The sequence below is a fragment of the Microtus pennsylvanicus genome, chromosome 9 (assembly GCF_037038515.1).
Source record: "Microtus pennsylvanicus isolate mMicPen1 chromosome 9, mMicPen1.hap1, whole genome shotgun sequence".
NCBI lineage: Eukaryota > Metazoa > Chordata > Mammalia > Rodentia > Cricetidae > Microtus > Microtus pennsylvanicus.
Genome location: NC_134587.1, coordinates 98,507,907 through 98,535,895, shown reverse-complemented (window position 1 = coordinate 98,535,895; position 27,989 = coordinate 98,507,907). Strand labels below are relative to the sequence as shown.

The 27,989-nt window shown below is 44.2% G+C and overlaps 2 protein-coding genes across 7 annotated transcripts in view; one reads left to right on the top strand and one right to left on the bottom strand.

The window, feature by feature from the left end:
• Positions 1-27,989, top strand: part of Cbr4 (carbonyl reductase 4) — a 65,930-nt gene that overhangs the window by 25,265 nt on the left and 12,676 nt on the right. The gene's annotated exons all lie outside the window — the stretch shown is intronic.
• Positions 36-27,989, bottom strand: part of Palld (palladin, cytoskeletal associated protein) — a 386,115-nt gene continuing 358,161 nt past the window's right edge. For 3 of the 5 annotated variants that reach the window (XM_075986846.1, XM_075986850.1, XM_075986849.1), the window contains 10 exons: positions 25,454-25,552; positions 24,632-24,682; positions 23,160-23,381; positions 21,461-21,610; positions 13,514-13,608; positions 11,637-11,769; positions 7,174-7,381; positions 4,696-4,861; positions 4,036-4,169; positions 36-2,111 (listed from right to left, as the gene is read on the bottom strand). In XM_075986846.1, coding sequence (XP_075842961.1) covers positions 1,939-2,111; positions 4,036-4,169; positions 4,696-4,861; positions 7,174-7,381; positions 11,637-11,769; positions 13,514-13,608; positions 21,461-21,610; positions 23,160-23,381; positions 24,632-24,682; positions 25,454-25,552 — 1,431 coding nt within the window. In that variant the 3' untranslated portion in view covers positions 36-1,938. Of the gene's footprint in view, positions 2,112-3,816; positions 3,864-4,035; positions 4,170-4,695; positions 4,862-7,173; positions 7,382-11,636; positions 11,770-13,513; positions 13,609-21,460; positions 21,611-23,159; positions 23,382-24,631; positions 24,683-25,453; positions 25,553-27,989 lie in introns of all 5 variants that reach the window. The other 2 variants (XM_075986848.1, XM_075986847.1) reach the window with 2 other exon arrangements.

Here is a 27,989-nt window from a genome sequence, read left to right as displayed (position 1 = left end):
ACAGAGCGAGCACAGCATCACAAAGGATCAACTACTGTTCGTTAAATATTTATTTATTGATGTTAAGTCCACATTACAACAGCACAACAATCCAAAGTATGGCAGTACTTTGTTTTTTTTAAATGTTTTTTCATAAATACAACATAAAAGGTGGCAAAAGAATGCTAGTTAATCCCAAGCCCAGCAAATTAGCAAAAAAAAAAAAAGTCACATTCAGAAAAATTTGGCAAGTATGATATAATATAGGTCACAATTCTACAACAGAGATAGGTCCATAAGACCCTGCATGGTTACTTAAATCCCCCATTAGCAATGTGTGTGTGGGCAGAGTCTTGTGCCACACTGTATAGAACATCTGCACGCAGTGCCCAAGCCTGCTGAAGCTCGGTTGGTTGGTGTCCTTACAGAAGGAGAAGGCTGTGCATGTGGAACAGTAATACGGAATACATGGGGTGGTCACAGACACAAGATTGCTCGAAGTACGGTGCAAGGGTTGAGTAAATGAGCTAAGAGCATTCGACACTTTATAAATAATGAACAATAGACAGGTTTTGCATGAGGAACACAGTGCTTTCTTCTCATAGCAAAGTACCATTAAAGCCTCATCTTTCATACTATCAGGCCAAATTATTTTCTCTCATTTAAAAAAGAAAAATATTGGTTCCGACTTAAAAGTCTGGTCAGAATCGACTCCATTTAGCTGATGCAGAATCAAAAAGCGGTCTTTGCAGCTTGGCCTTGTAGGTGCTCCGAGCCTGGCCCTTCTCAGGCTAGGTTCCATGGCATCAGGGAAGTTAACTGAACTAGAAGTTTCCGTTCACCACCTCTTAGTGCCAAAGGAAAAGAAACTCATTGTAGCACGAGCTTATTTTTGTCCCTAAAGAATCCATTTCCCTCAGGCAGACTAGACCCTATAGGCTACGTCTCGTTCATGCCGCCCCTGCAATCTCAACCATGTCCAACTTACTCTACACACTAACGTCATCAACTACACACTCATCTATGTGGAAGTCTTCACCACACACGCGCTCCAGACTTCCAGATGACCCCCCTAGAGTCCTTGACTGGCTAACGGCAGTGTTTTTGCATCTATGATTTTAAGGTTTAGAAGAAAACCAAAGAGGAGCCTGGCCCACTCCCGATGCTTTGCTCTAACCTGGATCTGAGATCCCTGTGTGGGTAACAATTCCTTCCTTCATTCTTTCTCTGCCTTCCAAACCCCTTCCCTCCGAATATATCCTGCCTTGGTCATCTGGGTGGTTCCGATGCCTCTTGTGGAATGAACTGTGAATCATCTCGACTTTCTAGAGAATACTTTCAATTGCTTAGGTTTGACTTAGTCTTTTAGTTAATACGAATTGTAAGGAAGCTTCGTACTGAAGTAGCATAAAAAGAAAAGTGATATGGATGAAATTGAAGGCAAGGAATTCCTCCTTCCTGATTTGACACAAGCAGTTTGCAAAGACAAGGCGTCGCTCGGATTTCGTCACGGTTCTCATTCCCACCCTTCCCTATTGCACGTGGTTCACGGGAGCCATTTGTACACCCTGCACCATAGAGTCCCTGTACCATCTAACATCCCACGCCGCCACACGATAGCACCTAGGGCTTGTGTTTGAAGGCACTTGTAGGTAACTTAAATCGTGGTTACCTTTGAATAGTTGATTTCTTTCGGCATTTTGGCATTTCAGACCATTTGAATCACAACAGTTCTGTAAGTTCTAACCTGGACAACAGCTGTGAGTTTTCTGTGCAATATGTACGTTTCTATAAGCATCACCTACTTAGATTCTCTATCAAGTAAGAAAAATATGATTTTGGTGTTTTTTTTTAAATTTCTTAAAGTCAAAAGTATACTTCTGTCTTTTACATAGTGTGACAGAGGAGTATGTTGGTCAAAGCAATGGCAATCAGTTTTCAGCTTCAACGGGGTGCCAATCACAGGTCCTCACTTTCTACCAAGCCGCTGTTCAGTGCCAGGTGAGATGGGCTTGCTTCAGGTTGGAAAGCTGCTTTGATGTCTAGTCCCTGGTCCGAAAGTGCTGCGTAGCGACTGGCTGAGGGCCGTACTTTTTTTGGCTTGGTGGTCTGTGGCGGCTGCTGCCACTGGGCTACAAAGAAAGACAGCAAATGAAGATTTTTTTTTAGCAAAGATATGCTTGGAAATGCCTTAGAAGTTTAAATAAATGCAGAATGGCTTTTAGCAGAGCCTGGGGGCTTACACTGGCAACTCAGCCTTTGAGAGGCTGCAGCAGGAGATTATTGCAAATTTGAGGTCAGCTTGCATTGCACAGTGAGTTACGTGTCAGCCTGGGTTTCAGAGAAACAACCTGTTTCTAAAAACAAAAGCACACTCACAAAACTAATGTCTTTTGCTATATATCGGGTCCATACATATTCTCCTTTAAAAAGATTTTGTTTTCTATATATGTGACTGTTTTGCCTTCGTGTATGCACAGGCATGGAGTGTGTTTAAGTGTGTTGCCTGTGTGTGTGCATGTGCACAGAGTGTGTTTAAGTGTGTTGCCTGTGTGCATGTGCACAGAGTGTGTTTAAGTGTGTTGCCTGTGTGCATGTGCACAGAGTGTGTTTAAGTGTGTTGCCTGTGTGCATGTGCACAGAGTGTGTTTAAGTGTGTTGCCTGTGTGCATGTGCACAGAGTGTGTTTAAGTGTGTTGCCTGTGTGCATGTGCACAGAGTGTGTTTAAGTGTGTTGCCTGTGTGCATGTGCACAGAGTGTGTTTAAGTGTGTTGCCTGTGTGCATGTGCACAGAGTGTGTTTAAGTGTGTTGCCTGTGTGCATGTGCACAGAGTGTGTTTAAGTGTGTTGCCTGTGTGCATGTGCACAGAGTGTGTTTAAGTGTGTTGCCTGTGTGCATGTGCACAGAGTGTGTTTAAGTGTGTTGCCTGTGTGTGTGCATGTGCACAGAGTGTGTTTGTTTAAGTGTGTTACCTGTGTGTTTGCATGTGCACTGAGTATGTACCTGGTGCTCGGGAAGCCAGGAGGTGCTAGAACAGGAAGTGTTCTGAACTGCCGAGCTATCTCTCCAGGGCTCCATAAACATATTCTTTGTGAAAGAATGAATGCAGCCCCGGTAGAGATGGGGATGTCTTAGAGGTCCTTCTGCATTTTCCTCACAGGAGTCACAAGTCACTGTCTATGTATGGCCATAGACAGAGCCAGGCCTGTTGTTCTCTCTGCCTCTGCGGCGCTGGGAAGTCTCAAACAGTTGATAAGCTTCTTATATCTGACCCATCTTCCTCTCTTTTAATAATAATTATAGTTAGGTATTCTAGATTGATTTTTAAGATTAATAAATGGAAAAGAATCAGGCATTTGGGATGCTTTCAAAGGACTATTACTTTCTTAAGCAGAAGTAAAATTTTGGAATTTGTTTTAAAATGTGGTTTTTCTTATATCAATTGATCATATGATGCTGTTGTTCTAGTCTTTCAGTTGAGCTGGTGGTTCTTTAAATTTAGAATGCATGTACACACACATACACATTCAAGGATCTACTGCTGAGCTGCCTGAGATATATTAATGAGAGAAGCACTTCGCTATGTAAGTCCACATTCCAGAATCAAGGAACACAAGTTAAGACTGCAGCAGGACACGGCGAGAGCTTGTGACTCAGGCAGAGATGTAAAGAGGCAGTCACTCACAGACGACAGGAATAAGAAAACGTGACAAAGGCATACGCCTTTGCCCACTGTTAGCCCTATGAATGCTCAAGTGAGAAAGCCACAGCCGACTAGGCAGCCTGAGAAAGCAACATGCACGTCTCGCTAATCAATCAAAGACCCTGGCGATACTTGGGGGCTTGTTCTCCCGGAGGGGTTTCGCTATTAATGTCGGGAAACTATAAACAGAAAGAGAAAGAGTAACATGAATTTTTTTTTTGGCAAATAAAATGCTGGAGTATAAACTTAGAACATAAAGCCTAGAGTAAAAATGTGATATGTCATTCTGACATCCAGTTCTTAATCATTCAGCGTGTGAAATGCAGCGAGAAGAAAGGAGGCGGCACTCACTGTAGACGTCCAGCCTGGCAGTGCAGGACACAATGCCCGCCTCGTTCTTGGCGGATACAGTGTACCACCCAGCGTCTTCTTTTGTGGCTCCCTGAATGAGCAGGCAGATGTAGCCGTGATTATCCTGGTGCATGCTGCAGAGAAAGATAAAGCCATTAGAGAGAGCTCTAGATTTTTCCAAAGTGGCTTTGGACACGAAACATCATTTTTAATTAGGTCATTGGAAACAGAAGTGTGCGAGCAGCGGATAATAGGATCATACTTATTCTGGAGAGGCAGCTAGCCTCATTAAGTTAATGGGGGAGTGGGGCAGATCTCAAGAGGGAGAATAAATCTATGCACTATTCCTCGAGGAGGGCCTAACCTTTATAAAGCCACAGACGAGGCTCTTGCCACTGGAGCAAAAGAATCTATCTCTTCTTTTTGATATACACCTTTCAAATATGCAGTTAGCTTAAGTCAGAACATGCTCACCACATACCAACATTGCTACCTTCCGAAAGCTTAAACCTACATTTGGACGAAGGGTGACTCTTGTCTTGCACGTCCACAGTAGAATGGCTTTCCCACACCGATTCGCATGCAGTAGCCGGCGTATCTGCTCATCTGGCCCTACAGCTACACAAGTTGTGGGTAGACGAAGCCACTGTGTCATCTTACCTTACTCGTTCAGTGCTGTGGGTGAGTGATTCGTTTTCTTTCTTCCAAAATATCTGAGGTGGTGGTACCCCCAAAACTCGGCATTCCAGCCTCACTGGATACCCATCAGCTACCCCTGTGTTTTGCAGCTTCTCAATAAACACGGGGGCCTTGTGTGCTTCTTTAGCTAAGAGAACATGAGATGAGTTATCTGTTAGCGGCATACAGAGGGTCACCGCGAGGAACTCAGAGGATTTAGGAAGCTCTTTTATGACACCATTTTTCACTCCACATGGCTAAGAGGTGAGCCCTCTCCCCACGCAAAGGTCTGTACGCTTCGTTCCATTCATGTACTCCCTCAATTAATTCAAGACTGATAGGCCCACACAGTACCCGGGACATCTGCTCCTCAGAGACTCGGAGTCATTGCTGGCACCTGCGAGAGCTTTGCTCCTAGTTAAGTCAGCATGAGTGCGCAGTCTATCTACTGCTGCCACCTAGTGGTTCAGGACTAGGATTCACTGGCTGCCGCCTGAAACGATTATGTTGAAGACTTATGATTGGGGAGGAGGCAGAAATCTTTAATAAATAAATAAATTAAAAAAAAAGATTTGGAACTCATAATGCAATGAGACATACCACACAGGATTTAAAGGATTGGGGGAAAATGCATGCAGAAAAGGCACGCTTATCTAATTTGGCAATTTTAAACAGTTATCTACAAACTAAGGATGTGTAGCGTGTAAATTACAAATTCTAACTTGTGTACCTTGAACACAACTTTCTGATTATCTTATAGGATTTTATTACTTAGTCTTTTAAAAGTCAGGACTTTCTGGGCAGCGTGGGATTATGCTTTTAATCCCAACATTCTGGAGGCAGAGGCAGGCAGATCTTTGTGACGAGGCCAGCCTGGTCTACAAAGTGAGTCCCAGGACAGCCAGGGATGTTACATAGAGAAACCCGGTCTTGATAAACAAAATGAAAAGGACTTATTGTTAGTAATATTCTGAACATTACAAGCCAACAGGAAGCTGATTTCTTGTATCACCGGTGGAAACAATGTCATAGAAAGAATCAGGTTTACTTTCAGCTGAGCTCCTAACCATGAATCTAAAGATACACATCTTCCTGCCCACTAAGGTGAGGCCAGGTCTTTGCCATCAGAGACTGGTTCGTGTATTGCGAGCTGTGTCACCACCGACGACCAGAGATGTCTCAGCATCTCAACTAGTGGGGACCATAAGGTGTCACAGCACTTTTAAGGATTAAACTGGAAAAATGCGGATGAAGTCCTGCACAGGCAGTGCCGTGCACAGGGTGCTCCTCCAGATAGTGCATGCTGACACTGGTGTGCGGTTGGTATTCTCAGGCTGGTTTTAAACACAGCTAGCGGGATGCAAACTGATATCTGCTGGTGAAGACCTTGATCCGTGATAGTGTGCACTGCCTGCTCCACATGAGCGCTGAAGCGTGTCCCCATGTCTGTTTCTGGGACCCTCACGTCTGATGGACAAATAGGACCAATGGATATGTTTAATAGGAGAAAAATGAACAGTTTAATTTGAACTTAGAGAAATAATGAAGCCAAACCTACCATGTTGGCAGGTAGAATAATGTGCACATTTAAAAGCCTGGTTGTAATGACAGAATTTCCCATATATTTACCAGATTTTTGTGGGAAAAACAAGTTGGTTCTGCTATTAGAATCTGGATTTTATAGGTAAAATCTCTCAGTTTTATTCTCGTTGCCTCTCTACTGGAGAAGCTGGGTGGTTCATGGAGTGTTTGCAAGAGGCTGTCTTGAGTCTAATCTTAGCTCACTAAGGGGGACCCCAGGAAGCCGTGATTATCACACAGGGCTGATTCAAGGCCTGGCCAAGCTAACATAGATGTCAATCCAGCTTTAACTGTGCTTTGGCAAGCTTCGTGATAGCCGGAGGTCAGGCCATCATAATCCTTCCTTCTGCCTTACTCCTCCGGGCAGTAGAAATCTTTCCACGAAGGTTTGTCAAAGAGTCTAACCTCCTGAACACAAAGTACCTACAGTATTGCTTAGAAGGCAAGCTTGAGTTTAGCTTGATACTGAATTGAGTGGAGATGACAACATTGCTTAAATGTTTTTAAGTTTTAAAATCGCTGTGTGGCCTGTTAAAACTCGTCCGTTGAACTCTCTATATGAAGTTCTGGAAGCCTGTCTGCCAGTCACTCCTTCCCCATGGAACACTAGGCTTATTGCAGCCATGAAAAGGTGAACTGCCCAAATCTGCTTCCCTTCTTTGCTTGGTGATGGGAGAGAGAAAAGATAAATAATAGTGGCTATGCTAAGTAAGAAAACTGGATGCTTCCTATTGACTAAGCCTCACGACATGCTACCATTGTATTTGGTGACACAATCTGTCGTTTCAGACTTTTGACTTATTTTAGCTAATGATGGAGGATGGTTTCCATGTCGTTTGACTTGTTCTGGCAGTGAGGATGGAGTCACAGGTCACCTACCAGCAACCACAAGCTCCAGGTTAAAAGAGTTCTGTCCGGCTCTGTTGGTGGCAATGCATGTGTAGATGCCGGCATCCCGGGATGTGACTGGCTCTATAATGAGGGAGTGCACCCCATTCTCACGGACCAGCATCTTGTGAGCGCTGTCAGGGCGTATGGGCTTCCCGTCTAGTTGCCAGCTGAGATCCGGGGTCGGTAATCCACTGACCTAAGCCAGAAAGGAAATACATGTAAAATTTCTCGGATACTAAAACAACCAAATTATCAAGAGTTATGCATCCAGCATCAATTCCCCTTGAGTTTTGAAACACTGTATGGTGTGTTAGAAACAGTCTTGTTGGACTCTCTATAAAGTTCCAGAAGCTTGTCTATCTGCCACTCCTTCCTTACCAGTGGAACACTAGGTAGCACAAACAATGGCTTTGTCTTGTTATTCTTTTGTTTAAAACCTTCCCATGGTTTCCATAAGCACGCAGAGACAGACTCACAACTAAACATTTCTTATAGAACAATCCAGAGATAAGTGAAACAGGGATTAAAACATATTTCTGTCATCATCTTACCTCACCCAAGACTATAAAAATTCCCAGGTGATGTCAGCACTGGGCTCTGAGCTCTTTGGAAACAGAAGATGTGCAACCATTATAACAATAACACTCAGCGCTAAAGCTCCGACCAAGGAGCGGCCAGAGCCATGGTGACGCTAGCTAATGCGTCCAGCAGTACACAGACCTATTAGTATTTTATAACCCTTGAAACTGAATAACAAGAGCAATTTGAAATTGCCCAGAAAGTCATAGATAAATTAGCACCACAATGGAAATATCCTAAAACCTTAAGACCCTGGCAGTGGTGTGGCCAGAGGTTGGATAAAAACACATTTAATTGCGAGTAACATGTTGCGAAGGCCTGGGGCCATCTGCCAGCTTTTTGTAGCGCTGCCCTGGATTTTAATGTAGAAGAGCATTAAGAAAGAGCTTCTGACATCCCTCCTTCCAGCTTTACTAGTGAGAAATCAGGTACTCTTCCCCGCAAAGAGACATCTATGGGATTATAAAATAATTCCTTCGTCCAAATCTGTCAGAGAACTCGCACATCCCATCCTGCCCCATGGCACGTGTTTATTCCTACTACCAACCAAGTATCTGCTCTGCGTGCTGTCGAAGTCTGGAGAATGTAAGGGGAAAGTGTGTCAATAATAAGTGACGAGAAAGGGATTTCAGAAAGAGCCAAGCTAGGAAGTGGTTGTTGACGCAGTATGCGCTGTCCGTTGCCACCCCCAGCTCTCCACAGATACCCTCTCCCTGTGGGGAAGACACAGAAGTCGCACAGAATAAAGCAGTGCATATTCCCATCTGGGCTCCAGGTCTTAGGAGTTTATAGCTCCTTCCCACTTGATCACAGACACGCAGGAACTCTCTGACTGGGACCTTTCAGAGCAGCGCACAGAGGAGCGTTTCCGGTGGGCGGGGTTGCTCGTGCGCAGGCCAAGGGGAGCGAGTCCCATTTTCCCATCCCAGCGCTCCCAGTGTGTGCTGAGAACAGCATCAGGAGACGAAGGTCATCCCAAACTGGCTGCAGTCTGAGGAGCTGTGCTCTTGATCCACGTGGAGGTGCGGAGAGGAGAGCACACGCCTCATGCTCTGAAGTAGGCAACCGTGGGCAGGGCTCACTCCCACGGAGAGAGGTTTGGTTCTCCTTTTGTGTTTGAGGCAGGGTTTCACGTGGCCCAGGCTGGTGACTGTGTAGCCAGGGATGACTTTGACCGTGTGGTCCTCCTGCTTCTGTGTTCTTAGTGCTGGGGTCGAGGCTTGTGCCACCACACCCAGCGACTTTCACATTGTCTTATAAAGGAAAGTGAGTTCAAAGAGTTCTTAGTTCTCAATATCCTCTCAAAGGCAGACATGAAAGGACATTTATGCTGCTGTTTAGAGCAATAAAACATGGCTACTAGAGCGATATGTATCAACCAACCACACCCACTCTTGCTATTTGCTGATATTTTAAAATTAATCTCAGACTTGATGTAATTTTGCTTCTAAGTAATTCAGTATACATTTTATTTATTTATTTATTTATTTATTTATTTATTTATTTATTTATTTATTTATTTATTTATTTATTTTTTGTTTTTTTCGAGGCAGGGTTTCTCTGTAGCTTTGGAGCCTGTCCTGGAACTAGCTCTGTAGACCAGGCTGGTCTCGAATTCACAGAGATCCGCCTGCCTCTGCCTCCCGAGTGCTGGGATTAAAGGCGTGCGCCACCATCTCCCGGCTTCAGTATACATTTTAAAAATACACATTTTTCTCGCCGGGCGGTCCTGCTTGGCCAGCTCTCGGTCAGCATCATTTAATCCCTCCACGGCTGAGCTTCTTTAGATTCTGTTGCAGGAATTTTGTCCTGAGGTCTGATGGTCAGTGAAGTCAGACATTGGCTCGAGGGGCGGGGTTCGCATTCAGCTGGTCAGAATGGATCAGAGAGTTCCCCAAAACTAGAGAAAGAGTGGTCTCCAGCGAGGAGGAGGAGGCGGGCGGGAAGGCGGCCCAGGCTCTGGGTGAGTCGGGAGAGAGGCAGAGACAGGGTTCTTATCGATATTTGTCTCAGGTTCTTATTTTTGTATTTTGTCCCCGAGTTTTATTTCATAACAAATGGTATAGAGATCGCAGCAGATAAGCGAGGTCATGTAGTGTTTGTCTTCCTGTGCCTGGGTCATTTCACTTAACACAATGTCCTGTCGGATCACCAGGCTTTCACCCATGATGCAGTTTCTTCTTTCGATCTGCTTGTCGGCGGACACTTGACCCGAATCTGTATTTTGGACACTGCATGGTGGCTGACTTGTGATTGCATTTCCTGTGGATCTATATCCAGCGAGATCATATAGTAGCCCTAACAAAGGTCTTCTTGTGTGTAGTGTGCGCATTTTCATGCGGATGCCTGTGCGCATGTCAGAGGTCAGAGGTCAACATCGGGTCTACAGTTCTTCACCTCATTTTGAGATAGGGTGTCCTGCTGAACTCAGGGCTCACTGGCTGGCCAGACTGCCAGCAAATAAGCCTTGGGTATTACCCCACCTGCGGTGGATCACAGGGTACCAGCTTTTCATGTTGTGTTGGAGAGATCTGAATTCAAGTCCTCACACATGAACAGCAGACACTTTACTGGCTGAGTTATGTTTCCCGGACCCTCAGGTGTGAACTTGGGAACCTTTATTTATTCATTATTTATTTGTGACAGGGTCGCACTATGTAGCCCTGGCTAGCCTGGAACCCATTACATAGAGCAGGCTGGCCTTGAACCCACAGAGATCAACCTGCCTCTGCCTCCTGAGTGCTGGGATTAAAGGCGTGCGCCACTACACCTAGCCCCCTGAATGTGTTAGTGCTTGATTAAAAATAAAGTAATGCTTTGAAATTCAACTTGTGTTTTATAATGTAAGAGGCACTACATTAGAAAACAAATTATTTTAAGGAATCCATTTACTATTTTCTGTATGTTCTTACCCACCAAAAAAGGAGTTACCTAAGAAACTAGGTTACTTCAAAGTAAATTACTAGGATTGAGTAAAGCCTGGCTAAGAATGAGGAGACACGTGTGGTGCTCCCATCTCTACCACAGGAATGTCTTATGGTCTTTGGCAAATCTCTCCAACTCACCGTCTTTCTCACACTGATCAAGGAATCATAATTTCTACTCTTGCATCTTCAGTGATGTTTTTGGAATTAATTAAGACCACAGCTATGGCCTACTTTTAGAAATACCTGTAAGCACTTATTTATTTATTTGCATCCAGGAAACCTATCATAACAGCAACGTTTTCAAACCTCTCTACCTAGTTTTCATGTCATGCAATTCCAGAGATAACCAGCAGATGGCGCCCAAATAATTTAAAAAACTATTCACATTTAAGCTTTGAAGATTAAGAAATGCCGGGTGAACTCTGTACCTGTACGGGGTGGCGGGGGTCGGGGCGGATACTGATAGAGGAGGGAATAGGGAGGCAAAGTAGGTGAGGGGAGGAGCAGGAAACTAGAAACCAACCCAAACTAAATATGTATGAAAATGCCTTAAGGAAGTCTGTTAGTATGTAAGCTAATTTAAATAACATTAACCAATAATGTAAGAAAGACAGTAATGCAGCAAAGGGAGGGATAAAAAGGCGAGTAACTGCACAGCGCAGCGGAATCATGGAGATAACGGATGACTGGGTTGCACGGGAGATTCGTCACATTTATTGTTGCTATAAAATGGGGTGAGGTGGGGGGGGGGCAGTAAGACTTAGTGATTTCCTGGAGTTTAGGTCAGAGTAAAGAGCATATTTAATGAAAGTTTAAAAGGGAAGAAAATCATAACGATAACTGTATATAAACACAGAGTCCGTTTCTCCTGAGCTGGGGTCATCCTGGACTCCACGGGAAAGACAGAGAAAACCCGCAGGCACGGACACACAGGGACGCGCTTACCTTGCAGTCCATCCTGCATAGCTTGCCTTCTTGGACGGTCAGATCTCCAGGAGCCTGCAGGAAGTGAGGTCTAAAGAATCGCTCCTGAATGGGCTCGTTTTCATCTCCACTGTCCCTTGATCGAGAGCGAGGCCTTGAGACGAGAGACGGGACAGGCGGATCAATAGGACATACAGGGTAGTTACTTCCAGAAGAGGTAAATCGGTTTAAGCCCACTCCCCAACATTTACACGCAGAAAATGCCACAAAAAAACCTTGTTTCATTTGGAAGTTTATGATTAATATAATATTCTCCAATCAGCAGTCTACTAAATCAGAAATGGGAAATGGTTCTCCATTATTATGGGTTACCATAATTGAAATTTTTTTTCTAATCAGAAATTTTAAAGCTTCATGTTAGTTATTTTTTTGTTGTCTGTTTGCTTTTTTTTTTTTAAATTTTGTTTGTTTCTTGAAACATCTGTATAGCCTTGGCTATCCTGAAACTCACTCTACAGAGTGACCAGGCTAGTTTTATTTGGAACAAACAAGATTTTGCCCCTGACTCCCAAGTGCTGGGATTAAAGCCATACACCACCACTGCCCAGCTTTATATTAAAGTAACAGCAGCTTTTATTTTTCTCCTCTTTTAAAAATCAAATATTTCCCAATAGAAATGAATACTAACTTTTCACTATGATTTAAGTTTTGTACCTAATTATGTCTTACTTTATTATAATTATAATTTCTTACTTTATAAAAATATAATTATTTCTCATCAAAATTCTTTTTCATGTTCCTTGGGAAAATAAATTACATTTTTAGGCACGTTTAATTTTTCATTAGTTTGTCTGCATGCCTAAAGGCTTAATTTTTCTGCTTTAAACGGGGGTGGCGCTGACTACTTTGTAAGTCAAACTTTGTAAGTCTCCCCGGCGTGCTCTTAAATACAGATATACTGGACGACAATGGCTTGTGGAGCTGCTGATATGTGGAAAAGTTTAGGTGTGTTCTACATATAGAAGAGAAGGAGAGGAGAAGGACACAGAGTGACATGTTTACAGCCACAGACAGAACTGGCTCCCGGGAGCTGGGGCTGCCACAGGGAACGCAGAGCCGCGTCTACGCATGCTCAGCCCTTGTCAGAAGCGAGGGCTCTGTGGTACAATCGCTGGGTGATATGGCCACCACTTGTTTGAAGCTTACCTACTTTGCGTGCTTATCTCTCCACCAAAGGTGGAGCACGTGGGGCTCCGGGCTATTTCAGGAGACTGTGTCTGAATCACAGCCAAGTATGATGGGCTGGCTGCCTTATCATATTCCTCTTAAGATTCAAAACTATTATCCAGAAACGGTCCATTGCCTGCCTGCCATCATTGCTCCAGGGTCTGGCATAGACTGGGTGTAGACATTTTCCAGATGCTAGAATCTCATGACAAGTCCAACATATAGGATTTATAGTCTCATTGTGCTATGTTTTGAACTGAGTGATTTAAAACGTACACTTACCAAACTAGCCGATTAAGAATAGAGGTCACAGTGCACGATTGTCAGCCCACACACGGATGTTGGTTAGACCTGTGTTTGAACATTTGTGTTCTCTTTGCTAGTATTCTCATGTTCATGCGCCACGTAAATGCCCTGAATCTTGATTTTCACGTTTTTTTTTTAAATAAATTATGTCCCATTTAGAACATGTATCTGAAGAGTTTGGACACATAGTGGCAAGTATTTGTTCCCTGCCATTCCTCAACTGCAAAGGGCATAATAAAGACACCGCACACTTCAAGTCTGTGTTCGCTGTCATTATGTTCAACCTGACTGTGGTACAGTGGTTTGCAGCAATAACTGAATGAGAAGAAACGCCTAGGGAACCCAGGAATGAGCATCGGAAATACCTTCTGGCATGAGGCTGGCCCGAGGGGGAGCGGGGACTGCGGCCTCTTTGGTTGACAGCCTGTACCATTAGCCGTCCTGTACAACTGACACGACCCTGTTAGAGACATGAGGAGAAGACATTACGTGCTATGCATGGAACCACTAACCATCACACACTGGCAAGTACTGCATCTCATTATCCCTAAGACATTATTTCTTAGTCGTGTACCACTGATAACCAAACCGAAGGGCCAGTGAAACCATATGCTGAAGAACTCAGGTGACGGTGACAGGGCTCTGTTTTCTCTAGGATGGCATTCGAAATAACACCCTCCGCAAAGTAAGGTTTCCCTAGCACACGAAGCCAAATTGTAAAATACAATGGGAGGCTGTTTTTCTCTTGTGATCCTCTATTTTCATAGTCAAACATTCGAACATGTATTTATTGTGGCCAATTCTGAGATCAGAATTAGATGATTTTAGTTTTCTATCAGGTTTTCTCAGCAATACTGCCATTAGCAGTTAGTATTATTGCTTTGCCCAAGCCATGCTCTAAGGGATGCCTGCATGATAAAAAATGAGGACCCTGTAGGAAGTGTGCATAGACAAGGTGAGTGTCTCGACGACATGCCATTGTGGTCTCTGAAAATAAACAGGTGTGCAATTTAAAACCAGGAGGGACTGGATACCCAGAACACGTGGCTCACTAATGAAAAGTTGCATTTATCTCGTAAGTTACAATAAATTGTAAGTAGACTCATGTGATACTTAGGGGACCCAGATGACAAGAATAAGTCACCAGATCTTGCTCTGGAGGTTTCAGCTATTACTAACGGGCAGCAACATCAATGCGTTCCTCTTCCACTTTTCAGAATGAGTTGTCTCTAACTTCAGAAGCAAAAAAGAAACAGCAAGAGAGGGGACATGAGAAGCAGAAATGCCATTAATAATTAGGCTTCATGAATTCCAGCTTGGGATGGATGAGAAACCCTTGTAGTAAGATGCCAATATAGACAGGAATGCGGCAGTGTGTTGGGGGCTGGTGTTCAGGCTGAGAGTAGGCAGGGCAGATTGCATTAGGAGAAACAAGGTAGGATATCATAGCCAGAAACCCATAGTAGGGTTTCCCGGAGGGCAGGAATCCAGTCAACCTTGGTCTCTGGTCATCCCAAGCATGATTTCTCCAGAGATGCTGCCACTCAGAAAAGGCAGACACATTGGATGCAAGGCAGACCAGGGAAGAGTTCTTACTACATACATAGGGGTGGATGACAAGGAAATGCAATAGGCTCCTCCCACTAGACAGTGAGTGTCTCTAGCACTCAACACTTGTTCAGAGTCGGAGCCCAGACACCGCCTTTCCCACAAACCGCTGAGGAGACAATTAGGAGAGGGCTGTTCCCCCATTAGATCTTAGACTCACTGTACCTGAAGCCCACGCTACACACAGGTGCTCATGATGTCTCAGCAAACATTTGTCACTCTCTAGAATAGCTAGGAATCAGGAAGTTAATGTCATCAAAACCTTCTAAATCCGAGCTCACTCTGGGAAAATATACCTGTGACTTGCTTAGGAGATCCCTCTCCATTAGTTACTCCATTGATAAATCATGGTAGATGCTTTGTCAGATGAACACATAAAATCTAAGATCTCCCTTTGAGACTGAGAACAAGAAAGAGCATGTTTTGTGTTTCATTGACAGCTTTAAGTATACTGACATGGGGTGTGGATTCTGTATCTGTGTTTCTGATTCAGTGGTGGGATGCATAGAAATTAATACACCCTTCCTGTGTACACATGAAAGGTTTATATTAACCAATCATTTATGGAGTCAGAAGATCATGGAGTATAAATTAAATTCAAACTCTAACTTTGAATTTAGGAAAGCAAATGTGAATTGCTTAAAAAAAAATCCCTTAACATCAATTTGAATTCTGATTTTCTTCTACAACTTTGGGCAAGATAAGGATAAATGAATGAACACATATGCACACCTCACGAAGATGCTGCAAGGATTACATGCTAGAGGAGGATGTTACCATTTATGATCTTTCTAGTTATATATTAATGTTCACTTCTACACATAAACGGGGAGGGCTTGGTCTTCAAGAGGTAGGATTACATGTCTGATTATTTTGTTGTTACTGGCTAAATATATCACTGTATCCACACAGTAATATGGCTCAGGGGTAAGCCGATTGCTACCAACCCAATAACTTGAATTTGATCCCTGGGACCCATGCGGTGGGAAAAGAAACTGATTTCCACAAGCCATCCTCTGAACTCCACACACACTGTGGCAAGTGTGTATCTACACACACACACACACACACACACACACACACACACACCATACTAAGTCAGTAGATAATGTAATAAAAACATTGCGCTGTGTTGCTAACCAGTACAGGAATATTTTTAAAAGCATCCAGACTAAGAAGTCATATACTTTTAAATCTTTCTTTAAAAATAAAGTCTAGGATTCAGTGGAATCATTGCAAAGATGCTGCCTGTGCACACCAGAAGAAAGTTCCGCCTGTGCACACCAGGAGAAAGTTCCCCCTGTGCATACCAGGAGATAGTTCCCCCTGTGCACACCAGGAGATAGTTCCACCTGTGCACACCAGGAGAAAGTTCCCCCTGTGCACACCAGGAGATAGTTCCCCCTGTGCACACCAGGAGATAGTTCCACCTGTGCACACCAGGAGATAGTTCCCTCTGTGCACACAAGGAGAAAGTTCCGCCTGTGTGCATCAGGAGAAAGTTCCCTCTGTGCACACCAGGAGAAAGTTCCACCTGTGTGCACCAGGAGAAAGTTCCGCCTGTGTGCACCAGGAGAAAGTTCTGCCTGTGCACACCACGAGAAAGTTCCGCCTGTGTGCACCAGGAGAAAGTTTCATCTGTGCACACCAGGAGAAAGTTCCGCCTGTGCACTCCAGGAGAAAGGACAGGTGTGAAGTCTGAACACTTTACTAAGACGGTGCTCATTCGGAATTACCACTGAAGATTTTAGTCCTCTAAATATTCCAACCAACCCTAGGAATCACGAAATTATGCGCAGCTACACGCAATTGTACTTGGTTTTAACTTTCTGATTCCCATCTGCTCTATTAACTTGTGGAATGGTAATCAAGTGAATTCTTAAGTAAAGCCCAGACTAAGCCTGGGAACCCTATCCCAACATAAACACAATCAACAACACTAACTTTCTGTATTTAACTCAGCCCCGTGTTAAGTCTATTTCGGGGTGTGGGGGGAAATTCAGAGTTTAAAGTCACACTACAAGCATGAAGTTTGAATTGTTACAGTGATTCTGCATGAGATGTCTAGCTTGTGGAGGTTCTTCAATGCCTCATCACTCGAGCCCAGTGTTTACATGATATGAAAATAATATTTATGTTTCATAGTTTATGAGCCTAACTCACGGCGCACAAGCCCCTGCCGCTTGTGTACATCCTGCAGTGGGAGGACACAGCAAGCTGCAAAACAGCCCTTCCAAACCCAAATGCATCATCAGGTAACTTAGCAACGCAACAAAACACAGCCAAACACTCGTGTTTAGATTCAACTGTATCTTAAAGACAGGATTAGAGTCTGAAACAAGCGTTTCTGTGATCTGCAAACTGGGAATGTCTGGTATAGTGCTGTGCAGTCATGCTAAGCCCTGTGATCGCTCTGGTCTCTGATGAATTGCTGGGGCTGGACACGTGGAGTATAACACATGACCCTGTCGACATGGGTTCGGAGCTGTGCCTTCTGTCCCAGGTAAAATTTGGAGGTTGCTAACAGTATCTAGCATGTTTCTTATTCGCCAAAGATTCATCGAGGTGGAAAAATACCCTGTTTTAAAATATCCTGCCGAGAGTCAACACCTTCTTTCCTGCCTGCTCTCTGTGATCATTTGCCCTGTGCAGGAAAACCCCGCCTTCTGTGCATGTTACTGAATTCATTCCCACTCTGATCCTGTCCTCTCCCTCCTGGCCATTTCACCTCATGTAGGCCACAGACTATGACCTGTCTCCCTCCCAAGTGTTCACAATTAGAAAAGAACAGGTGAAAAACTCAAGGCCATCAGGGCTTTAGAGAGCTGCCTGCAGTTTTCAGTCAGCTATACTTGATGTCTCAGAGAGTGAAGATTTCTTGAGTTAGCTTTCTGTTTTGATTTCCTAGCCGTGTCTACGTTGGGCATTCCTCTTTTAAATTATTTCAAATGCACAAATTAAAAGAACATGACAACATTTCTATATGCAATACCACATGTCCTAAGGTTGCGATTGTGGCTGGTTAATTATTTTTAACACCATGTGTCCAGAGCCACAGGAGATCAGGTCTGCCCAAGTGTAGGCAGAGAAATGGCCTGTCACTTGTTCTGATTTCAATGCCACTTTTTCTTCATGTATCGGAAGATTAATCTCATTATCTATATATGAGTCATAAAACCTACATCTGGCATATTTGGACAGGATGCACCAGCTCCTAATGAGTCAGGATGAATAAAAAGGTTTTACTTTTGGAATTTAAATCAACCTAGGACCATGACCAGACAGTTGGGCTAGCGATTACTGTAAAGTATCACAAATTCCTGAATCCTTTCCCAGCGATGCTGGCGGGATGTAAACATCAATACAACCTGTTCCCAAATGTCCACTTGGAGGGTTTCCGCAGGCTGCCTTCTGGAGCCCGCGACCCTGCTCTTTGGCCGTGGAGATGGAACCTTGGTCTCTCAGGAAGGTGGCTAAGGGCTCTACCTCTCAGCTGGACCCCGAGCCTCCCATGCTTCGTCTTCATTCTTAGGTCTGTCTCATAATGAAAACAGTGCGGGCAGTTTGAAATTTGGATCTGTACGCAGTGGTCTAAGAATGCGATCCTAGGGGTTTTTGAGTATTTTGCTCCTCCTGGTCGACCCAGAGAATTCATTCTAATCACCCTTTGCTTAAATCACAGGAGGAGAGGGAGAGCTGGGATTCTGGTTTGCTGATGTCATCTGGTCCACTGCTAACATCTCTGTATTTTCTCCCGGAGACAGGAGGCAGGAACTAAAGAGGCTGATCATGGGGCTTTAGCCTCGGCTTCACAAGGCAGAGGTACTGGGACTTAGAGTGAGGACAGTAATTATTCTTTCCGACTTTCTCTTGGCTCTGGGTTTGCTGAGAGCAGAGCAGCTTCCCAGTTCATGTGTGGCCCCCAGCATCAGCTGTGTTGTGGGTGCGGTCCTGTCTCTGGCTCACACAGTGGTGGTTGTGGTACAGCTGCATCTGATGCCCCCCTTCTTCCCCGCGGGTGATAAAGAGAATGGCAGGAGGTCAGAAGACCACACAGCAACTTTTCAAACCCCATCCCAACTGACTTGCTTGCTTCCCAACAGTAATGTGGGGCAGACTAGCTCTCATAGGTCTGGCCTTTGACATCTTGGTTCCACAGGCTCTGCTAAGGGTCCAGCTATGGTCTATAATGGATAAATCTGTGTATGTAACTCAGAATAATGGTAACATATAGAAGGTACTCTGTATGTCAAATAAACCAAAGGCTTTTTACACGCACTATGTAAATCAGCATTATGATCTATGTTTTCCATAGGAGGAAATGGAGAGGTGAACTGATTCTGCAAGGCCATAGGTAATGTGTGGTAGAGCTGACATGTGCTCAGAGCCACCGGGGGCTGGAGCACAGCCCTGGCTCCTCACAAACACCATCTGTGTTGTGTCTTTCTTTCACGTTCCTTCCTTCACTCTGTTCCTTTGTTTACAACTCGGAGGAGTGGGGGGCTCTGGGTTATACACAGTCTTTGGGTAAGATTATATTTTTTTAACTAGAAAATGTAATTACATGTATTTATGAGAGTAATCTGATATTGTAGGCATGCGGTGTGTACTGATCTCGTCTTTAGTGCCTCCCTTTAACTAGTGGCTGCAGTACAGTTTGTCAAAACAGTTTCTATAGCCAGACACACTGACCCCTGGGGCTGGCTGGTGTGTGAAGTCCTGTCTGTGCTCTGCTGCCCCTTGTTTAAAGTTCTTCCGTGCACACACACACTTTGGAAGAGGGCTAGAAGCAGATTCAAATGCAGTTTTGCATCTGCATTCTTTGGTCTTATAAAACAGCTTATTCCACTAACAATTTCAAACATGCCAGGAAAATGCACTGAAATTAATAGCAGGGGCTGGTTCTGGCAAGTGCTGAGGAGCACCGGTAATTCTGCCCCACAGTAAGTCCTAACCTCACTAGAGAGAACTCAACCGAAAGATTCTGGGTTTCGGTGATTCTCCAGCATTTGTTTTTAAGTAGTCAGAAAACTGACAGTTGAAATGTGTTAATAGTCAAGGAAATATACTGAAAACCAGAAAAAGGAGGGGGCAAGTTCTACTTCTTCTTTCCTTCCCAAATACATCAAATAGGAACGTAAGTATTAGAAAAGATCTTTTACGCCTGTGTGTGTGAGAGATTACATGTGTGTGCAGGTGCACGCACATGTGTGTCTATGGAGGCCAGAGGTCATTCAACATTAGATGTCTTCCCCAATCACTCGCCACCTAACAGACAGGGTCTCTCTCTGAGTCTGGAGCTCACCAATTGTGCTAGCATTTCTAGACAGTAAGCCCCGAAGATCTGCCTATGTCTGCCATGCCAGGGCTGGGTGCCATCACAACCCAGCTGTGATATGTGGGTGCTGGAGCCTCAGGTCCTCATGCTCACACAGCTGGTGACTTACTCTCTGAGCCATCACTGCACCCCTTTTTAAGAATAATTTTCATTCTATTTTTTTTTCAGGATGGTAGTCACGTGGTCATGAGTAACAAAATCAGAGCCTCAAGAAGGTGCATTAATATAGACATGTTCCTGGAAAAGAGGCTGCTGTGCTCTTTTGTAACCCGATTATCTGGATAAACTGTCTCAGTCTAATTTTGACAGTGCACACAGATATCTTTATAGAGAGACTGGTATTTACATAGGAAAAAAATCTCATCAAGAACCCTCAAGTCTTCAAGTTTTGTTAAAATATCACCTTCTCCCAGGCAGCCTCTGATTATCTCCGAGGTGGAGAGAGATGGGGTACGTTCATCATGGTATGATCTTACACTAAAATACATCCTAACCCAGTATTTTGAAAGCAATGAAGAATGGAATGAGATAAATGGACTGGAATTTTAAAATATGACTTTCTTCTTTAATCATATAATAAATCTGTTGATTTTAGTCCCCTTCTTTTAAATATATGACTGATATACTTCTGCGGACTTGCGGGAACCTTGTTACACATACAGAATAACTTCTGTTCATTTCGTCTTTGTTCCCCGTTCCCAGCATTGTTCTGCATGATCCTCAGTGAGAAGGAGGCAACATGTTTGAGTTGGGAGTGTGATGCCTGACAGCTAGTCATTAAATTCTAAGAAGGCAACTGCTTTTTCAACCCTAAATCCACGAGCAATAGAAGACCAACTACTCTGATAAAAACAAACCCTAAATCTACACATAGGTGCTATTGGTGGGAAGTCTACTAGGAACTTAGGTTCCGGACCAAGATTTCCATTGATGTTTTACATGCAGTTGTTTTCAAATAGTTTGGTTTGTCTAGTATATGTGTACATGGCACCACTTGGTCAGTATCCTGCTCCCCTTCTCTGTTTTCTTGCACTTAACTCTATCGAAATTATACAGTTTATTCTTTCACAGGCTTATTTTCTATCTCCAAACCTTGCCCTCCCTCCACTGCAACTCCATAGCCCCAGTGAGAGGGGACCATATAAGATACACTTGATGGTATTAGTGAAAGGAATGGACACATGGGCCCGGATCATTCCTACAAGAATTCTTGATGGAAGAAATGCTTGCAAGACAAACTTTCTATCATTGGGAAAGAGAGAGAAAGAGATGGATAAAAGATGTAGAAGACAGTTTCACAGGTTCCTCTGCCTAATCACAGGCTCAACCCCAGCCACAGACCCAGCCCAGCCCCTGTTGTTCTCACCTGAGGGTTGGCAGCCATGATGGTGTAATTCCCATCATCATCTAGGGTGGAGGCGGTGGTGTGGAGAGAGCAGGTCCCGTCGAGGTCTCTCTGAATGATATAGTGATCGCTCTTCGGGGAGATCTGCTTCCCATCTTTAAACCAGTAGATCTGTGGAAGAAAACAAGGATAACGGCTGTACGAGGCCTCTTACGGTTCCCATGTGTCACTGTGCCGGTCTGCAGCGGGCACTGCTAAAATGCTAAACCAAGCATCTCATGGGAGACCGAATTTTGAGCAATAAAAGGAGGTAACTAAGAGCAAATACAATTTCATTTTAGTTTTTAAAAGTTGTACATGCATGTGTATGTGTGTGTGTGTGTGTGCGTGCGTGCACGTGTATGCATGTGCACAGACGTGTGCACTTGTAGAGGCCACAAAGGGGTATCAGGTCTCCTGGAGATCCAGTTGGGCTGTGAGCCACCTGTTGTGGGTGCTGGGAACCAAACCCAGATCCTCCAGAAGAGCAGTAAGTGCTCCAAGCTACTGAGCCATCTCTCCAGCCTGCTGTACCTCAATTCTTGTTTAATAAATATATGCATGAAAAATTTGCCTTTTTTTCTCATTGAAACTGTTATTTACATTCATATCATTCACATGAGGCAATACGTGTTTATCTACCTATTTACAGCCTTGGCAGTGATTGGCTCCATGAAGTGGCACTATATGCAATATTATTTTCTTTGCAAATATATTGGCAATTCAAATGTTTTACTTGTAAGATAAAGATGTAAATCTTGCTTTATAGAATAAAAATGGCTCCAAACTGTTTCTGGTGACTTGTGGGTAAAAAAAAGTGTACCCGAGAGGGAGCACACACAGTCGGATGATGGCTGCAAGGCCACTGTGTACTTCTGGGTCAAGATGCAAATGACTCATCTTTCTCAACTCTCCCCAGTACTTTAAAAGGAACACAGTATATTTGAAAGACACAATATTTTTAAATATGTAAGTTGGACTGATTGAAAACTACATATTAAAAATAATTAGGTAAAAATAAATCTTCATCAAATAAAAAAATTGTCTAAAGTTCCAATTTTTACAGGGTAGTGGTGTGGTTGTAATAGGAGACTAGGAAGATGCCTAGCTAGGAGATAGAACCTGCTTGGGTTGGGCGTGAGTTGAAGAGCCAGGGAGGGCCAGGGAAAGAAAGAACAAACATAATGACAGGACTACAGGCTGTAGGAGGATGCCACGGTGCAAGCCATCGCCGAGTGTGTTCACCTAGCAGTACTGGACACGTTCAGTCCCGAATAAACACGCCCGTTATTATCCTTATTGCCATAGCTTCTAACCCCCCCCCCCCCCCAGAGAAAGGGCCACACTCTGTAGCTCCGGCTGGCCTCGAACTCAGAGATCCACCTGCCTTACTTCCCCAGTACTGGATTAAGGGCATGTACCACCATGCCTGGCTTTCTGTAACTCCTATGTTTTTAAAAGTTGGATCCAAGCTATAAAACTGTATTATGAGGTAACCACCAGAATTGGATTAACTTTCAGGTCTAAAATTACATTATAAAAGGCATCAGCCCTCCAATCATGCATTTTTAGTGATTTGATTATTTCTGATGAAGCAAAGGTACAACTAGAGAATTCTTCCTCGTGCGTCGCTCAGGTATTTTCTTACAACAATGCTTAAAAACTGATGTCGCTTGCTTACCTTTGGCTTTGGATTCCCAGCCACTCGACACGTGAAAGTCACAGGCATCCCCTCAAAGATCTTGTAATGTTTCAGCTTCATCTCGAAGAAGGGTGCTGCCGCACTTTCGGCAGGCACTTCCGGGTACTGCACCTCGTCGCCGGACTCGTCCACTGGAGAGCGCTCCAACCGGTACTCTATCTCACTAATCAGTCTCTGTTCGCAGCTGGAGACCTTGTACTCCTAGGCCGGACATAGAAGACCCAAGTCAGCATCTCCTAGGCAGCAGCTTCTTCGCTAACAAAAGCTAACAGAACACCGGGGAGGTCGGGCGTTACAGTGACCTATGGTCTGTCTGGGCTCAATTCATCTTCATCGGGAAGCAGAGAACATCTGGGATTGAGTTTGTGTGATATTTAAAATCATCTTCAAGTCTGATTCCCCAAATGAAACAAAACCCACAAATAAACAAGCAAGCACCCACTACCTTTCTTGGGAAGGGGTGTAGAGGAGCAGTTAAAATAAGAAGGAAAGGCTATCCACCCTAAATTCCTAAGAAGGAAACTTACTGGGCTCTTCTATTAGGTAAAAACCGACCTGGGCCGCATGCCCCTCTAGAAGGCTACTGTGCATGGGGCAAGCAGCTGCAATAGCGGGCAGAATTTTGTCAAGTAATTTCTGTTTTCGCTCCTCTCTGAACACACAAACACACATTACACTGCGGCTTCCTCTAAAATCTGCGGCTATTAGGAGCCCATCTCTTAAACAAAGGCAAGATTGATACAGTACAGCCACAACTTGGGTTAAAAACAAAAGCAACACCCAGACTCTACCACATGGGGCAGTGTTCAGGGTGGAGCCTGCAGTTCCCTGCTTGCAAATCCCATGAACACGGAGTAGCCAACCATTGCATATTCCCTTGTTGAGTAGCAGGCTTTTTTTTGTTGTTGTTGTTGAGACAGGCTCTTGCTATGTAGCCTAGGCTAACTTTAGCCATCCTGCTGCCTCAGCTTTCCCAATCCTCGGATTGCAGATGCCCACGGTCATGCTTGCCTCTGAGATATTTTAATTATGCTTCTCCCTTTAAAATGTTCCTCAACCTGCAGAAAAGAGTTTGCTGGTGTGAAGAAAGGAACCCAGCAGTCAGAATAACGTGATGAAAGCCACACACTGCGAACTGTTTCACGTCATTTAATCCCCATCAAATGTATCATCTCCCCCTCCCAGAAAGGTGTCTGATGAATGAAAAACTCTTCATGCCTCAAAGTTTAGTGTATTCACTCAGGCTAAAAGTTAAAGTCAAGTTTGCCTCTAAACGGTAAGAAAGGGCACCCTGCAGTAAATAGGTTCTTTTGCTACTCCATGACAAACTGGTACCGGCCACAGTATGTATAATTACCACAGGGCAGTGTAGACAGACACACAGACACGAAAGGAAGCACAGAAGGTAGGTACAGTGGGAGACCGGACAGAGGAGAAGGGCGGAGCTTAACCTTTTGACCATCCAGAGGACTCCCTACAGAAGCCCGAGGAGCCCCAGCGTCCTGTAAGGCAGAAGAGAAGAAGTGAAGAGCGGCAGGCAGTTGCAGTGGGATTTCCAGATTCCCTTGAATGGGACGTTGGTGGTGGTGATACTGAGCTTGAGGCTTCTGAGGGGAAATCTGTGCTCCAGGACAGGGAGAAGAGGCCACTTGAGCCTTTAGACTTGTTTAACAATTTCTTGGGCCTCTGGTTGGCTTTTCATTTGAGACTACGTCTAAACCCTCTAATTGGATTAACAGAATTATAAAGTAGGTTACACCAGCTCCACAAGACGACTTTTTCTTTGGTAGGAGCAGGGGCGTAAGATAGCCCTTTAGATCTCTGTTGGTTAGCATTTTATGATCAACTACATAAAAGAGGGCAGAGGTTCTCTTTTCTGAGCAAAGGGGGTCTAATTTTGGCTGACACTAAGAACGCGATGGGGACATTTATTAGCTTACTTCAAAGACCACGAATGAAATGGTTTTTCCATACAAAGCCATTTTGCATTAAAGCATAGGACAGTTTGGGAAGCATGAAGATACTGGGAAGGAAAGTATGGGGATCAACACCAGGTACCAAGCAGTGGGCATGCTCTGGTCATCCATCACGGCGGTGTCAGGCATCTGCCCAGTGAGCACCACCTGCGAGGCTGACGGGACAGCAACCCTGCTTTCCTGCGACGTGCCTGCTACTTCCCACACAACGGATCTCAAGAGCGGAGTCCAGAAAGAGTGTGGGAAGAGTAGGCAGAATGGCCATTATTTCCCAGGAAGCTCAGAGCAGCGTCGTACCTGATTGGATGACGTGTCTTCTGGCTCTTGGACGCTGAAGACATTTGCACTGTCAGCACCGAGCAGGCGGCGAGCCATTCTTTCCTCATAGGTTAGCCTCTGCCAAACAAGCCATAGAAACACCGAATTAGGGGAACATCGCTTTTATGCGTTGCTAATAGAAAAAAGAATAAAAACATAGACTCGGTTTTGACATTTTTCTGTCACTAACTAGTCTCTCTTTGGCTTCATAGCTCTACCCGAAGAGTCTGTTTCTTTTCCTGGCTTCATTAAGGAAGGAATGGCCTTCCCAGGACCTTCTCTCCTGCTTCTGCTTCACGTGGCCTAATCCAGTGCTGGGAGATGAGGTAACTAATTCTGGCAGCTCCCACCTGATAGGACATAGATCCAAGTGAGCGATAAACCACCAGGCTGAACACACATAGCACACATAGGATGCTTGTGTTGTCTTTATCTTTAGAAAAAAAACAGAGGAAAAAAGGGTGCTTTTTAGAACAGCAGAAGGCTTAAAGGAGATATTCTCAAAGACTTCCACAGGTTTTGGAACATCCAGGTTGGTTCCAGCCAGCGACAGAAAGAGAGTTGCTAAAAGGGCAACATACGGGACACTGCGAGGAAAAGCCAATGTTGATGGCAGAAACAATCCCTCCAGTCAGTCCCCACTCCATGTGACACAGAATACACTCAGTCAATAGGAGCACATGGCAGTAGTCTGAGGCCATCTCCCCTGGAAGGACACTGCCTCGGCCGCTGTGCAATGTAAGCAGCTCGAACCAAATACGATCTGCAAAGAATGATTACTCGTGGCTGGAGTAAGGACGAGCCAGCACCCAGCATCCAGCACCCAGCATCCGTGACTTCTCAGATGTACACTGTCTGCCCACTGGGAGGAAGGCCATACTGCGGCTCCCTCTAGCTGTCTGCTGGGCTGGTCCTGAGTGTGACATGCCAGCCGCCTTTGACCCTTGTGCTTGTGCGTTGTTCCTGTGCGCCTTAGAATTACAGATCTTGGAGGAAATTTGAGAGCTCACCGATCCCTTTAGGGGTAATTTCAAACAAGGGATTGATTGGAAATAAGGAATAATTAGTATGGTAGAATCTAGAAATATATAAAAGTACAAGCATTATTTTAGACGAGCCCTCAAATTTCTGAATGTCAACACAAACAGTATTCAACATTCTCTAATCAGAAAAATATGTTGGATGGGTTTCCAGTTTCCAGTAATTGCTGGTTCTGGTCCCAGCTGAAACTGGGAAGTGAAACAGATCAAATGCCAAATAGCACTAAGGTTGAAATGATTTCATTTGCTAAAGAAACGGCAGGGGACACGAAGAGGGTGTGTGAATCTTGCAGGGAGCGATTCGGTCCAGGGATTATGCAAAGTGATTTTATCAATTCTCTTAACCCAAGGGAGGTCAGTTTTTAAACGGAGGTTTAAATCTCTGCTCTGTTACAAAGTCTCCCAAGCGCTATGGTGGAGAACACTGTCGTCAATAGGAGGCCTGTTCCGCACAGGCAGAACTAGCAACTGGTATCTACTCCCTCACCAAGATGTCCCCAGTTACCCTGAGAGCCAATTTCACTTCAACTGTTTTGTTTCTATGTCACTGTGCCGTGTGGAAATGCAAACCCTTGTCCGGAGAAGCCAAAATAAGTGACAGAGTATTATGTAATGCTATGAACAACTCATTGGAGAATTCCCTTTTTGAAAAGAGGAACCTCGCTTTTCTTGTCCAAAACTAGCGAATGTGGGATTGATGAAACTGACTGTGAGGGTTTAGTTATTGCTAAACAGATAAATATAAATAATGTGTACATACAAGAGTCATAAAATATATGCAAGTCAAGTAAGAAGTATATATACCAATAATATGGTTGAGTTGTAGCTTATAAAAGTTTTATTTTTTTATCCAAGAGAAGCCCCATCCATAAGGAATATTTAAATAAAAAAAGTAGTGTGTCCTAGTGGGATTTGGAGAGATGCCCTCACCTGGCTAGAAAACAGCATCTGTTTGAATCTCCCGAAGGCTTTGTTGACAGAGCCTGGAAAAGCATCCAGACTGTGTGAGCGCTTGTCAGGGGCCATGTTTCCCTCTTCGCAGAGCCCAGAGCCCAGGCAAGTGAGCACCACAAAGCTCAAGAAAAGCTTAATCTTTCTTAGATTGAGAACACTTAATCATTGAAACCAGCATCTAACTTTCCTCTGTTCTCCAGCCTGCCAATTAAACGAGGCTCATCCACATTTTTATCGATGTTTCACGATTAAAAATCCCAGAAAGCTAAAGTGTTTTCTGTTCTGAAAAGGCGCCTGAGAGGACTTTATCTAGCGGCTCCTTCTGCTGAAAAGCCAAGTTTATTATTCTAGTATTTCATGGTTAGTCAAAAAAGACCCATCTCTTAGGTTCAGGCGGCCTGATTTGCTAGCTTTCCTGAGCCCTTGAAAACCTCAAGATGATATGAAAAGGTAAGTAAGCAAACCAACACAGCTATGGGATATCTAAGTAGTTTATGCACACAGTCGCTAACCCATAGCCT